The sequence below is a fragment of the Acinonyx jubatus genome, chromosome A1 (assembly GCF_027475565.1).
Source record: "Acinonyx jubatus isolate Ajub_Pintada_27869175 chromosome A1, VMU_Ajub_asm_v1.0, whole genome shotgun sequence".
Taxonomy (NCBI): domain Eukaryota; kingdom Metazoa; phylum Chordata; class Mammalia; order Carnivora; family Felidae; genus Acinonyx; species Acinonyx jubatus.
In genome coordinates this window covers 72,285,605-72,301,290 of record NC_069380.1, presented here as the reverse complement: position 1 = coordinate 72,301,290, position 15,686 = coordinate 72,285,605, and the positions used below count along the sequence as shown (strand labels likewise).

The following is a 15,686-nucleotide window of genomic DNA, read 5'->3' as shown; positions in this document are numbered from 1 at the left end:
TGGCCTTTTAGGGGCCAAGGACAGACTGCCTTCAGACGTGCCACTTTGGCATATTGATTATTTTAAATAAATTTACTTAATGTGAGAAATAAGCCCACTGACCCAAAGGAGGGATGGGGAGACGCAGAGCGCAGTCAAGGGAGGCTTTAATCAATGCTTTCGCAAGAGCAGGTGTTTGATGGACAGGCACATGCAGGGCACTTACAGCAGACAATTTGTCGCCTAGCGTGCAAGTCCCCCCCCACCCTGTCCCTCATTAGCGGAGCACTGCAGAGGTTACAGCCTTGCCCGGATGTCATCCATGCCCGTAAGGCAAAAAGTATTCAGATTGGAACAAAGGTACGTTCCTTGAGGTGCTGCAGAGACTTCAGTTCTTTGGCGCATGCTCATCGCAAAGCTCGCAAAAAAATAAGTCCCTGGAATGGAGAGGGGAAGGAGAACCCGGACGTGTCTAAGGGTGTGGGACTCCATTGTGGGGGGAGGGTTGGTAGGTATTTGCAATACGTTGTAAACCTATTGTTAACTAGACAGCACAGCTTTCATTTGGTATTTCTGAAAATGAATCATCTCATTTCTCATACTTAAGAGACAGCCAGTACAACCAGGACACTCAGACCCTCCTCTGCCCCCCTGAAAGCAAGAAATGAATTTCCCCTGCGAGTGATACCCTCCCTGTACAAGGAGGTAATGAGTCATCCGTATCACCAGAAATGGGAAACTTAGAGCTGAGAAAGTTGTGTAAACAATCCTTGTTACTTTTTACTAACTTACTTCCACACCCAAATTCTGTTTAGAATTCCTTACTAATTGAAGCTCCCAAAGTTTTCTTTGTCCTGTCAGTTCTTCACAGATTTATTGTCTCTTTGTCTAAAAAGTAGACAAACTGGCTGCCTCAGTCACTTCTTCAGGTCTCAATTTCATAATTGAGCCTCTGTGCGTATGTAATAAAGTTTGGGGTTTTTTTTTCCTCCTGTTGATCTGCCTTATGTAAATTTAATTTTTAGGCCACCTAGAAGATCCTGAAAGACAATTTCTCCTTCGCTTCAATCTGTTAAATTAGTCAGTTGAGTTCTTATTGTTTACAACATAAAACTGAGGAGCTAAGATGGCAGAGTAGTAGAAAGAGCCTAGGCTTGCCTTTTTCCTTGAACACAGCTAGATAAATACCTCATCGTTCTGAACAACCAAGAAATCAACCTGAGGACTGAAATAACAAACTGCACAACTACAAGGAGAGAAGAAGCCACATCGTGGAAGGTAGGAGGTGTGGAGATGTGGTTTGGGGGAGAAGTGGATTGAAGAGGCTGCAGAGGGGAGGGAGCCCTGTTCATGGAGAGAGGTGGGAGAGAGAGAGAGAGAGAGAGAGAGAGAGAGAGAGAGGGAGAGAGGGGAGCGCACAGGAGATTGCACAAGGAAAACACTTCCCCAAAGCCATTGACTGGGAAAATGAGAGGGGCTGATTTTTGTGAGATTCTACAACCAGCAGGGCTCAAAGACTAGAGTTTTAGAGGTCTGTGGTGTGGCCGGCATGGAGCCTGGAGGGCACTGCAGTGCTCCTGTGGAGAAGGAGGGCAGATAGCCTCATAGTGGACAGCCCGATCTGAGGGTTCCCTGGGATGCACTGGGAGAGATGGTCCCCTCTTCTGAGAGTGCATCTGGGAGAGGAAGCATCGGCTCTCCGGGAACAAAAGAGCCAGTGGGCACCATTTCGCTCCCCCACCCCTCAGGATAGGTGCAGAGACACCTGCTGAGGACAGCTAACCTGGACACTGGCTCTTTGCTGCACTTTACTACAAACTCCATGCCCCTGTGCTTTGGTGGAAACTGCCCTTCTGGGATAAGCCTGCACCAGCCTCAGAGTGGTGAGATCCTCCCGCAGAGGACCAGCATAGGTCCGCACCACATCGGGTCCCTAAAACTTGGAGTTTTAAAACTCAGCCAGCCTGCCTGGGATAGAACACAGGTGCACTGCATTACTGTGTGGGCAGAGGGCCCAGACACAGACAGGGTGGAAACAGGGATGTGAGGGACACCTGAGACACACAAATGGAGGTTGTTCCCTCTTCTGGAAGGGCCTCCCAGGCAGTGATGGTCACAAACTCCCCTTTCTGGGGAGTGGAAGGGGGCTGGTGCCATTTCTCTCCCCCACCCTTCAGCATAAACTAACTTCAGTAAGCAGCACAATTGCCAATACTGGCGGCCTAAACTGCTTACATCAAACCCTGTCCCCTTGCATTCTTGCAGGTGCTGCTTTTCTCTGGTAAGTGTGCCTGAGAACCAGTGCAACAGGCCCCTGCCTCAGAAGACCAGCACAAACACCTCCACATGCACCACATCTACTGACCATAGAGTTCTGCAAAGCTTCAGCTTTAGTGGAAACAGCATCAGGTTTCTTTTAACAAGCAGACCAGAGCACACCTAGTTGAAACTTGCCACACTCTGGCCAAGGTCCTAAAACACTCCCCACTTCAGGCAAGGAGAAGCTCTGCGGAGGACTGACCTGAGGGAAAGAGCAGCCAAAACACAGCAGCAGAGTGCACACAGCATACACCAGAGACACTTCCTGGAGTGCCAGGCCCCGGGGAATATATGACCTCTTCTTTATAAATCCATTACTCTCAGGAACAGGAAACATAAACAGGCTTTCCTAACACAAAGAAGAAGACAGAGACCTAGACAAAATGCCAAGATGGAGAAATTCATCCCAGACAAGAAAAGGCCACATCCAGGGATCTAATTGAAACAGATATAAGTATATGCCTGATCCAGAATTAAAAGCAGTAATCATAAGGATACTAGCTGGGCTTGAGAAAAGCAAAGAAGACATTAGGGAGTCCCTTACTGCAGACTTCTGAGATGTAAAAACTAGGCAGGCCAAGATGAAAAACGCAACAACCAAGATTTGAAACTGACTGGTGTAATGACCACAAGGATGGAAATAACAGAGGAATGAATAAGTGATGTAAAAGATAAAATTATGGAAAATAATGAAGCTGAAAAGAACAGGGAAAGAAAAATATTAGATCATGAATGTAGACCCAGGGTACTCAGTAACTCCATACATTCATACCATAGGAGCCCCAGAAGAGGAAGAGATGGAAAAGGGGGCAGAAGGTTTACTTGAGGAAATTATAGCTGAAAACTTCTCTAATCTGGGAAAGGAAACAGACATGCAAATCCCGTAGGCACAGAGAACTCCCATCAAAATCAACGAAAGTGGGCCAACACTAAGACATATTGTAGTTAAATTTGCAAAATATAAAAATAAAGAAAAATCCTAAAGAACCAAGACAAAAGTAGTCCTTAACTTACAAGGGAAGACAAATACGGTTAGTAGCAGATATCTCCACAGAAACTTGGCAGGCAAGAAGGGAGTGGCATGATATGTTTAATGTGCTGAATCAGAAAAATATACAGCCAAGCATACACTATCCAGTAAATCTATTCTTCAGAAAGAGAGATAAAGGGTTTCCCAGACAAACAAAAACTAAAGGAGTCCATGACCACTAAACCAGCCCTGCAAGAAATATTAAAGGGGACTCTTTGAGTGGGAAAGGAAGACCAAAAGTTACAAAGACTAGAAAGGAATAGAGAATATCTGCAGAAACAATGACAAACCAAGTAATAAAATGGCACCAAATACATATCTATCAATAATTACTCTGAATGTAAATGGACTAAATACTCCAATCAAAAGCCATAGGGTGCCAGAATGGATTAAAAAAAAAAATCTATATGCTGCCTATAGGACACTCAGTTTAGACCTAAAGACACCTGCAGATTGAAAGTGAGGGGATGGAGAACAATCTTTCATGCAAATGGATGTCAAAAGAAAACCAGAGTAGCCATACTTATATCACACAAACTAGATTTTAAACCAAAGACTATACGAAGAGATGAAGAAAGGAACTATATCATAATAAAAGGGTCTATCCAACAAAAAGATCTAACAACTGTAAATATTTATGCCCTCACCGTGGAAGCCCCCAAATATATAAAACAATTAAGAACAAACATAAAGGAACTCATTGATAATACAACAATAGTAGAGGACTTTAACACCCACTTACATCAGTGGACAGATCATCTAAGCAGAAAATCAACAAGGAAACAATGGCTTTGAATGGCATACTGGAACAGATGTACTTAACAGATATATTCAGAACATTTCGTCCTCAAGCAGCAGAGTACACATTCTTTTTGAACGCACATGGGACATTCTCCAGAACAGATCACATACCAGGTCACAACTCAGGCCTCAACAAGTACAAAAAGACTGAGATCCTGCCATGCATATTTTCTGATGACAACACTATGAAATATGAAGTCAACCACAAGAAAAAATTTGGAAAGACCAGAAATACATGGAGGTTAAAGAACATCCTACTAAAGAACGAATGGGTCAATGAGGAAATTAAAGAAGAAATTAAAAAAACACAGGGAAACAAAAGGAAATGAAAACACAACAGTCCAAAACCTTTGTGATGCAGCAAAAGCAATCATAATAGGGAAGTATGTAGCAATACAGGCCTACATCAAGAAGCAATAAAAGTCTTGGGGGTGCCTGAGTGACTCAGTCAGTTAAGTGTTCAACTCACGATTTTGACTCAGGTCATGATCTCACCGTTCATGAGTTCGAGCCCCAAATTGAGCTCTACACTGACAGTGTAGAGTCTGATTCAGATTCTCTCTCTTCCTCTCTCTCTCTGCCCCTCTCCTGCTCTCTCTCTCTCTCTGAAAAAATAAATCAAAAAAAAAGAAAAATCTTAAATATACACCCTAACCTTTCACCTAATGAAGCTAGAAAAAGAACAACAAACGAATCCTAAAGCCAGCAGAAGAAGGGAAATAATAAAGATTAGAGCAGAAATAAATGATATGGAAACAACAACAGCAAGAAAAAAACAGCAGAACAGATCAATGAAATAAGGAGCTGGTTCTTGGAAAGAATAAATTGATAAACCCTTAGCCAGACTTATCAAAAGAAAAGAGAAAAAAACGCAAATAAATAAAATCATGAATGAGAAAGGAGAGATCACAGTCACCACTGCAGAAATACAAACACTTATAAGGAGACTATTATGAAAAATTATATGCCAACAATTGGGCAATCTAGAAGACATGGATAAATTCCTAGAAATATATAAGCTACCAGAACTGGAACAGGAAGAAATAGAACACTTGAATAGACAGATAACAAGCAAAGAAATTGAATCAGTAATCAAAAATATCCCAACAAACAAAAGTCCAGGGCCAGATGGCTTCACAGAGGAATTCTACCAAACATTTAAAGAAGAGTTAATACCTATTCTTCTCCAACTGTTCCAAAATATATATATAGAAGGGAAACTTTCAAATTCATCCTACAAGGCCAGCATTACCTTGATTGCAAAACGAAAGACCCAACCAAAAATGAGAATTACAGGTTAATATCCCTGATGAACATGGGTGCAAAAATTTTCAACAAAATACTAGCAAATTGAATCCAACACTACATTAAAAGAATTACTCACCACAATAAAGTGGGATTCATTCCTGGGATTTAAAGTGGTTCAATATTTGCAAATCAATCAACGTGTATATGATATTAATAAAAGAAAGGATAAGAACCATACAATCCTCTCAACAGATGCAGATAAAGCATTTGACAAAGTACAGCATCCATTCATAATAAAAATCCTCAACAAATTAAGGATAGAGGGAACACACCTCAACTTCATAAAGGCCATATATGAAAGACCCACAGCTAATATCATCTTCAATGAGAAAAAACTGAGAGCTTTTCCTCTATGGTCAGGAACAAGACAGGGATGTCTACTCTCACCACTGTTTTTTAACATAGTAGTGGAAGTCCTAGCCTCAGCAATCAGACAACAAAAAGAAATAAAAGGCATCCATAGTGGCAAGGAAGAAGTTAAACTTTCACTATTTGCAGACTACTATGTAGAAAACCCAAAAGACTCCACCAAAAAAATTGCTGTAACTGATACACGAATTCAGTAAAGTCACAGGATACAAAATCAACATACAGAAATGGTTGCATTTCCAAACATCAATAATCAAGCAGCAGAAAGAGAAATCAAGGAATAGATCCCATTTACAATTGCACCCCCCCCCCAAGAAAAAGATAGGTAGGAATAAACCTACCAAAGAGGTAAAAGATATGAACTCTGAAAACTATAGAACACTTCTGAAAGAAATAGAAGAGGACAAAAAGAAATGGAAAAGCATTCCAGGCTCATGGATTGAAAGAACAAATATGATTAAAATGTCTATAATACCCAAGGCAATCTGCACATTTAATGCAATCCCTGTCAAAGTACCACCAGAATTTTTCACAGATCCAGAATAAGCTATCCTAAAATTTGTATGGAACCACAAAGACCCTGGATAGCCAAAACAAACTTGAAAAAGAAAAGCAAAGCTGGAGGCTTCCCAATTCTAGACTTCAAGTTATATTACAAAGTCATAGTTATCAAGACACTATGGTACTGTCACAAAAGGATACACAGAGCAATGGAACAGGATAGAAAACCCAGAAATGGTCAACTAATATTCGACAAAGCAGGAAAGGATATACAATGGAAAAATGACAGTCTCTTCAATAAGTGGTGTTGGAAAAAATGGACAGCAACATGGAAAAGAATGAAACTGGACTACTTTCCTATACCACACACAAAATAAACTCAAAATGGATGAAAGATCTAAATGTGAGACAGGAAACCATCAAAATCCTAGAGAGTACAGGCAGCAACCTCTCTGACTTTGGTTGTACCAATTTTGTACTAGGCACGTCTCCAGAGGCAAGGGAAACAAAAGCAAATATGAATTAGTGGGACTTCATCAAGATAAAAAGCTTTTGCACAGCAAAAGAAACAATCAGCAAAACTAAAAGACAACCTTTGGAATGGGAGAAAATATTTACAAATGACATTTCGGATAAAGGGTTAGTATCCAAAGCTAATCAAACACAACACCCAAAAAATAAATAATCCAGTTAAGAAATGGGCAAAAGACACAGACAGACATTTTTCCAGAGAAGACAGACATACAGACGTCTAACAGACACAGAAAAAGATGCCCAACATCACTCATTATCAGGGAAATACAAATCAAAACTACAATGAGATATCACCTCACACCTGTGAGAATTGCTAAAATTAACAACACAGAAAACAGCAGGTGTTGGCAAGGATATGGAAAAAGGGGAGCCCTCTTGCACTGTTGGTGAAAATACAAACTGATGCAGCCACTCTGGAAAATAGCATGGAGGTGCCTCAGAAAGTTAAAAATAGAACTACCCTTTGATCCAGCAATTGCACTACTAGGTATTTACCCAAAGGATACAAAGATACTGATTCAAAGGGATACATGCACCATGATGTTTATAGCATCATTATGAACAATAGCCAAATTATGGAAATATCCCAAATGTCCATCCACTGATGAATGGATAAAGAAGATGTGGTATGTGTATATACAATGGAATATTACTCAGCCATAAAAAAAATGAAATGTTGACAGTTGCAGTGTGTGGATGGAGCTAGAGAATATTATGCTAAGCAAAATAAGTCAGGACAGAGAAAGACAAATACCATATGGTTTCACTCATTTGTGGAATTTAAGAACAGATAAACATAGGGGGAAAGAGAGAGGCAAACCATAAAACACACTCTTAATTACAGTGCACAAACGGAGCGTTGCTGAAGAGGAAGCGGATGGGAGATGATCTAATGGGTGATGCTCATTAAGGAGGGCACTTGTTATGAATACTGGGTGTTAAGTGCAAGTTATGAATCACTAAATTCTATTTCCGAAACTAATACTACAATATATGTTAGCTAACTGGAATTTAAATAAAAACTTGAAACAAAAAATATGTGTAAACAATATAAAACCTTAGTGGTCATTGTAAGGCTTTGGCTTTAGTTATGAGACAGATGGGAAGCCTCTGGAAGGTTTGGAGAAGGTGTTTACATTTCAACAGGGTCTAGTTGGTTGCTGAATTGTTCAAGTAGCAAAGAGGTGGAAGTAAAGGTGGAAACAAGAGACCATTTAGTAGACTCTTTCTGTAATCCAGACAGAGTTGATAGGCGTGGGGGGTGGGGGTTCCGACCAGTCTGGCAGAAGTATGAGCAGTGGTTGGATTTTGTATATGTTTGCAAATAGAGTCAACAGCATTGGCCGATTGTTTGGTGTGAGAAAATGAATAATCAGACTTGACTCCACGTTCATTGACCTGTGCCACTGTTGAAATGGAGCGGCTGGGACACGGGGAACGGTCCAGCGTGGAGGGAGTCATTGGGTGAGGCAGGGACTGAAAGTCACTCACCACCCACCACCAGCTTGTTAGCGAGCAACCCCCGCCCCAGTCACCCGGAAGCGGCTGGAAAACTCCCGCTCCCGGCGTGCCCTACGCGCCCGCCCGCGCGCCCGGGGGGCGGGGTCTGCGCGCGCGCGCGCCGATGCGAAACGGGCTGGCGGGTGCGGCGAGGCGGTCGCTACGAGCGTGGTAGTTTGTTCCGTGAAGGGAGTGCGGACGGCTAGGCGGTCTCGGCCACCTTCCCGGGCCCGGTAAGTGCGGCGGCGGCGGTTGGCGTCGCTGGGTGGGGGACGGCCTCCAGAGGAAGGTGCTGGCGCGCCTGGCGGCCCCGTCTGAAACATTAGGGCTCGCGGCCGGCGCCCCTCGACGGCTGCTGGTCGCCTCCGTGAGGCGTTGGGTGTAAGTGCGGTGCCCGCGGGCCCGACCGCCGGGGTTTCGCCCTCCTGGCCGCTGGGGAGGCCGCAGTGAGGGGACGGCTCGGGCGGGGAGAGCCGAAGCGGCCGGAGCTGTGAGGGGGTCGCGCCGGGCCCCGGGGGCGGGGGGCGGCCACCGCGCACACCGCGCACGCGCGCCAGTTGAGTGCACGAGAGGGTTCTCACAGGTGCCTTGGAACCCTAAATTCTTGGCGGGGAGGTGGGGGGTCGCTCCGAATTTCTGCCCTGGTCCCGCGTGCTGTCTGGTGTGCACCCACCCGGCCAGGTCATCGGCCTCCGGAAGACTTGAACTCTTCACGTGTTTGCTCGCCCGTGACCTCCAGCGCACCGCTGTGGACACACTGGACGATGCCCGCGCAGTTTTTCGGTTGGAAGTTGGGGTGGTCGTGGCGTGTCGGTCCTTGAGCACGAGACGTGATCGCCTCTTGCGCCCCCGGTATTCGTGGTCGTCGTACAAGTCCCTTCGGAATGCTCGCGAAGTACGGAGACTGCAGATTCGTCCTCAGGGTATCCCTGTGGCTCTCCTTTTACAGTTGAAGACCTTGGGGCAGAGCCAGACTGCTGCCCTGCCCTGCCCTGCCCTGTCCGAATGCGAAACCAGAGGTCGTAACCCAGACTGCGGAGACCGGGTTGCACCATATCCCGAAACAGTTTCGTTGGTAACCGAAGTAGCCGGTGGAGAAAAAGGGCACCAGCTGTGAGGAGTGGACTGTTCATCCGGAAACCTGGCAGGCCGTAGAGTTTCTCCGAAAGAACCCAAACATCCAGGTGGTTTCGGGAGAGTAGAGCATTCTAGGCCAAGAAAGTGGATTGAATACTGGCTCCTGGAATCTCACTAAAATTACGGTAAAGGGTTTTTTTTTTTTAGAAGACTTAAATTCAAATGATGGAGAGAATGGGAAAGGAAACGATAGCAGTAAAGTAGTGGGGTCCGGAGGGCAAAGGTTCTTAGCAAACAGCGTAATTTTAAACCTGCAGCAAGGAACAGTGTGGAACAATTGAATACAAAACACACAAACTGGCAGCTTCCAGCGAAGGAAGTGGTGTTGGGGGTGCACCTAGGTGAAATCTGTTGCAGAGGTAATTAGATGTGCGCATCTCCTTCCCGGTTTCACAGTGTTGGGTGACTGCCTTCTCCCACTAGAAGGCGGGAGGCTCTTGGGAGAACAGAGGACGGAGCTTTGAACCAGGGGACCTCAGGCACAGTCAACTAGGGGGCTGTGTTTTTGAAGGCAGGGACGCTGAAGCGTGAAGTCCTTTATTCTCCTCCTCCCCCCACCGAAACCCCAGGATTTTTGTAGCCAGACCGAGTCCCCTCAGGCTCAAGTCAGAAAACTTTTCTGCACACATAACACACACGTGTGGAAAGATAGTTAAGCGGGTCACAGTGGGGGCGCCTGGGAGGCTCAGTCAGTTAAGCACCTGACTCTTGATTTCCCCGCAGGTCCTGACCTCATGGGGTCAGGGGGTGATCGAGCCCTCCCATCAGGCTGTATGCTGAGCATGGAGCCTGCTTGCGATTCTCTCCTCCTCTCTCTGCCCCCTTCCCCCCACCCCTGCAAACAAAACTTAAAAAAAAATAAGTTGGTCACAGTGGTTACTTCTGGGAAAGGAAACTCCATGGTTGGAGGAAAAGAATCTGAGGAGGGTTAACTATTTACATGTTTGTCCTTTAAAAATTTTGTAACATATGCAAATATTACCTATTCAGAAATCGAATGTATTCCTTAAAAAATATAATTGCAAGTGAATATACCCTTTGATACAGCAGTTCCTCTCCCACAAAGTTATTACAATTGGTCTACACACGTGAGAAAATAAGGTGCATACCATTCATTGCAGTATTTTAGCAAAAGGTTAGAATCAGTGTCAGTGATGGTTGGTGAAATATATCATGCACAACCTTCCCTTGGGATATTCTGCAGCCATAAAACACAATGAAAGAAGCTCATTGTATAGAGAAAAGAGTAAATAAAAGATGTATGTTAGGTGGTGGGGGATTCAGAAAAATATGAGTTTATTAAAAAAAGGGGTGTGTGTGTGTATATATGTATAAAATATCTGGAAAGATACAGAAGAAGCAGGCAATATTGGTTGACTTTGGAGAAGGGATCTGGGTAGCAAGGCAAAAATGGAATGAGGGACACTTCACTGTATATTTTTGGTACCTTTTGAACTTTGAACTCTGTTATTATCTCTATTCCATGAATGAATGAATGAATGAATAAATGTTAACAGGAAAAAATAGATGGATAATGGAGATCTTGGTGTTGGTTATACCTTGAATAATAAGAGATCTCTTCCATAGGAAGGAATGCTGTGTAACAGTCCCCAGATCTCAGTGGCCTAACATTTCATGCTCTTGGGTTCTTCAGGCCAGCATTTTTGGTTCTTCAGTGGCTTAGATCTTGGCTGGATGAGGCTGGACTCCAGACTTTACTTTCGGGTTCATATCTGCTGCAGCGTGTTATCTTTGTTCTGGGACCCAGGCTGAAAAAGCAAAAATACCTGGAACATGCTTTTCTCATGACTGGGGATGGGAGTTCAAGGGGGCTTCTGGGAATTGGCTATGTGCCAGCTCAGAAGTGGCACATTACAACTTTCGCATATATTTCATTAGTTAATGTAGTGTCTCATAGTCAAGGCCCAAATCAGTAGGGTGGAGATGTATGTACAGTACATATTGGGACGCTCTGCAAAGTCACCTGACAAAAGGTGTGGATACATACTTCTCTTGCAGGGTAGGAAGAAGAACTGAATGATGATAAGGAAATAAGTTAATGGAAAGATACTGTGAAATTAAGTTAAAGATAGTTGGTTGAAAATAAAGATGCTTAGGGAAAAAATATGCATATATGCCAAGATACAACATTCTACTTTGGTATGAATTTTGTTAAGATTTCCATGTCAAGGTATCATACTGGCTTTTCTTATATAACATCTGCCATTCCCACACCTGGCCCTGTAACCAATTCTGGGTGCCCATGGTTTTAGGAACCTTGGAAGTAATTGAGTAATGCATATGTAAAGGCACCAGTTCTTAGAGAAGTAGTTCTAAATGTGTTTATTTCAGCTGCTGAATGTGTTCATTCATACTACTTATGTCATGTCCACGTCTGCCAACCCACCGTTCACAACAGAATCTTCTTTTCAGGGAGATGTCCTTTGCTTCTCAGATGTAATGCACTTTAAGTTTGTTACTCAACAGTGAAAATGAATCATACAGAGGTAATACATATTTTCATATGTTCTGCATCTTCAGGGTTCCTTTTTTTTTTTTTTTTTTTTTTTTAAGTCATGTGGCTCCAGAGTAATTTTCTTATTTTCAATTTGTACTGTGGTAGACAGTAACATTAGTGGTTAAGAGTAAGGACTTTTGGAGCAAACTACCTGAGTTTGAATCCTAGCTAGTAGCTACGTAACCTGGGCAAATTACTTAACCTGCTGTGCCTCCGTTTTCTCATCTATAAAATGGAGGTGATAATAGTACCTTATAGAATTATTAGGAAGGTTAAATAAGTTAATACATATAAAGCACTTACAGTACTTGACAATAAGTACTTAAATATTAGCTATTGTTAATAGTGCTTTTTATTTAGAGGCCATGTGAATCATGGGTCTCACAAAACAAACATATAGTTGTTCAGTTGTCTGAATAGGCAAGGAAGTAATTTTTGATCCCTTTATTCTCTTGAATTCCAGGTTAAATTAAAAATACCTTTTGGAAATAAATTACTAGATGCTGTTTGTTTGGTACCTAACAAGAGCTTAACATATGGAATAATTCTTACACATGGAGCGTCAGGAGATATGAATCTTCCTCATTTGATGTCACTGGCATCCCATCTTGCATCTCATGGGTTTTTTTGCCTGAGATTTACCTGTAAAGGCCTTAATATTGTACATAGAATTAAGGCATATAAATCAGTTTTGGTAAGAAAATTTCTTTATATTTACTTGTAACAATTCTGTTGTAAAATTCTTAATACATTTAAGACAAATTCTATTTATTTTAAAAAACTTTTAATGAATATTCTTAGAAACTCAACAGTACCTGAAAGCTGTATAATGGATTTCTCTTTTTTGCTGTCAGTTTCCATGGAGATGAATGCTCACATCATAAATATCCTATGGTACTGCCAAGGGAAGCTATTTGTGATATAATAATTTTCTTACTGGAATGACATAACTTCAGATATATAGTTCTGAATATTTGCCTACCATACTATGAATGTACAAATAAATATAGCACAGTTTGAAACTAAAATCCCTGGATAAAACAAAGTTGAAATTTTTTTAATCCAGATTATTTCAAACTTGATAGATTTTTCAGGGCTTTAAATTAGACGTTAGTGTTATTAAATTCTGTATCAGTTGGAAGCTTTTACTGGCTTCTTTTTTTAATGTAATTCTTAAAAATATTTAAGTACCTGAATCTTGAATTTTTTAGACTGGTGAAGAGATTTTTTTTTTTTCCCTCACTTACTTGCCTGTATTACCCAGGATATGATTTGATAGTGACAGCATGATTGGAAATGCAAAGAACTGGTTACCTCTTTCAAGAAGACTCCCTTAAGATTTTATGGTTGTCTTTACAAAGATTTTCATACATTTCAGTAATGATGGGAAATATATGTTGGTTTTCCAGTCGAATATTTTATAGGAGAAGAATTGATAATTTTTTGGTTGGTTTTTCTAGAATTACCTAAAGACCTTAGGAGAATACAAATTGACAGGTGTTTTCCTTGGCGGTAAGTTATAATACTTGCTTTTAAATTTACTAATATTAATATAGGAACAGGTAATCAAGAGTTAAAATTAATTGATGACAGGAAGCTAATTTAAGGATTTTTTGTTTTGTTTTGGGAAGTCACTTTCTTGTATAATATCAAGGTACTTTATATGTTTAAAGTAGATTTAAACCTCATAGATATGTATTGTAACCCAAAGATCTCTCCTTTTATTTATATCTCTGAGTCACCCTCTGTAAAATGATTCCTTCACAAGGATCTTTAAGTATTCTTCAGAAAAATAATTCCTTTTTTTTTTTTTTTTTGACTTAGGATCATTTTTAGCTCTATGTAAGGAAGCTATAGATGTCCATTATGGGTATCGCAGCTTGTTAATTGCCACCTTTTGGAGTTAAGTGATGCAGTTATGATGGATGAACAGTAAATGAAATCTGATTTGCCATATTATCACCACTTCTTTATATGAATGTTTATATATCAAACTGAACTTAATTTTAATTGATTTTAGGTCGTTCAATGGGCTCAAGAGCAGCTGCTTCTGTAATGTGCCATATTGAGCCAGATGATGCTGATGCTTTTGTTCGAGGTCTCATTTGTATTTCTTACCCACTGCACCATCCAAAGCAGCAACATAAACTTAGAGATGAAGATCTCTATCGTATAAAAGATCCTGTATTGTTTGTGTCAGGTTCAGCAGATGAAATGTGTGAAAAGGTGATTTACAACTTGATGTTTGTGTAAATGAGAGAGGGAATGAAAGACAATTATCTTGGGAACAAGATCTTACCTGCAGCTTTCAGTCTCTTTAAAAGGTGCTGATTGGACTAATGCTAGTTTTGTGACTTAGTTACCTGTTGCTTTGGAGAACCGAGAAATATAAGCATACTGACAGAATTCATCTGCCTGGAAAGAGTTGCTAAATGGTTTGACTCTTATTTGGGAATGAAAGATTAATATCTGAATCTTGTGTTTTGGGGATTACTAGACTATACATTTGTTTTTATCATTTCAACATTCAAGCAGCCTCTTCAATTATAAAATTGACTCTTGAGAAAAAGTTAATAACTTGTACATGTTACTATATATTGCCAATAATGAGTACTTGATCTGTTTGTGGTATTGCTGTAACTGAGACGTAGACTGCCACTTCTGTGGACATTTCTTTGCATATTCCATTGCCTCGAAAGTTGTCTGTAGAGTAAGTATTTAATAAATATTTAGTGAACGGATGCCAGTATAGGCGGTGCAGGAAAGAGAGAGAGAATCCTTATTAAACACTAAAAGAGCATTATTAGTCTAGTATCTTCTTCTTTTTTTCCTTTAGAACTTGTTGGAGAAAGTGGCACAGAAAATGCAAGCTCCCAATAAAATCCACTGGATTGAGAAGGCAAACCATTCCATGGCAGTGAAAGGACGTTCAACAAATGATGTTTTCAAAGAAATAAATACACAGATTTTGTTTTGGATCCAGGAAATCACTGAAATGGACAAGAAATAATTGTATTTAGCTAAAAGCCATGTTATTTTGGATACAAATAGAGTTCATTTGATAAAGAACAGCATACCTCTTGCATTATGAGATATTTCAGATGAATTTAATGTTCCCCCATTTTTAAAACATGTTTTAATTGTGAAATTAATGTTCTCTACAAAATATCTTTTGAAAGCACTGTTATAGTTGTATAAAGATGATGTACAAATACTGAAGGTGGTCTACATATAATTTATTTTCATTAATATAGTTAAGTTTTGAAAAAAATTAAACATTTGAATTTTGTTACACTAGAACTTTTGTCTTATTTTCTGTGCAACTGAGAAAGTAGTCTAATTTTGCAGAGCAGTGTCTTTAAAAAAGGAAAATAAGCATTACATTACTGTGCTGAGTGTGGTAAGTTTTATAGAATGTATACACTCATTCACCTAATCTTTTAAATCTCAGTTAAGGGATAGGAGGGAAGATACATTTTCAAATATGGGGACCCTGAACATTGTTTTTGGAAAGAAGTAACAACTTTCATTCAAGAAAGGTTTACCGGGAGCACCTGGGTGGTTTAGTCGGTTAAGAGTCTGATTTCAGCTCGGGTCATGATCTTGTAGTTTGTGAGTTTGAGCCCTGCATCGGGCTCTGTGCTGGCAGCTCAGAGCCAGGAGCCTGCTTCAGAGTCTGTGTCTCCCTCT

The 15,686-nt window shown here is 41.1% G+C and overlaps 1 protein-coding gene across 3 annotated transcripts; it reads left to right on the top strand.

The window, feature by feature from the left end:
* Nucleotides 1-8,420: 8,420 nt before the first annotated feature.
* On the top strand, nt 8,421-15,296 carry TEX30 (testis expressed 30). 3 transcript variants are annotated; one of them, XM_027065195.2, is made up of 7 exons: nt 8,421-8,574; nt 9,291-9,603; nt 11,912-11,985; nt 12,460-12,690; nt 13,457-13,508; nt 14,017-14,222; nt 14,833-15,296. In XM_027065195.2, exons 3-7 carry the CDS (start codon nt 11,971-11,973, stop codon nt 15,004-15,006), a joined length of 678 nt encoding a protein of 225 aa, XP_026920996.1. In that variant the 5' UTR covers nt 8,421-8,574; nt 9,291-9,603; nt 11,912-11,970; the 3' UTR covers nt 15,007-15,296. The 3 variants fall into 3 exon arrangements, with proteins under 3 accessions (XP_026920996.1, XP_026920998.1, XP_053073727.1); XM_027065197.2 differs by lacking the exon at nt 9,291-9,603 and having other exon boundaries at nt 8,452-8,574; XM_053217752.1 differs by lacking the exons at nt 8,421-8,574; nt 9,291-9,603 and adding an exon at nt 9,625-9,837.
* Nucleotides 15,297-15,686: the final 390 nt, after the last annotated feature.

Bases quoted from the DNA above. Each gene is read 5' to 3' on its own strand.
- TEX30 (XM_027065195.2), top strand. The intron at 12,691-13,456 runs GTAAGAAAATTT...TGGTTTTTCTAG, and splicing joins AGGCATATAAATCAGTTTTG to AATTACCTAAAGACCTTAGG. The intron at 13,509-14,016 runs GTAAGTTATAAT...AATTGATTTTAG, and splicing joins GACAGGTGTTTTCCTTGGCG to GTCGTTCAATGGGCTCAAGA.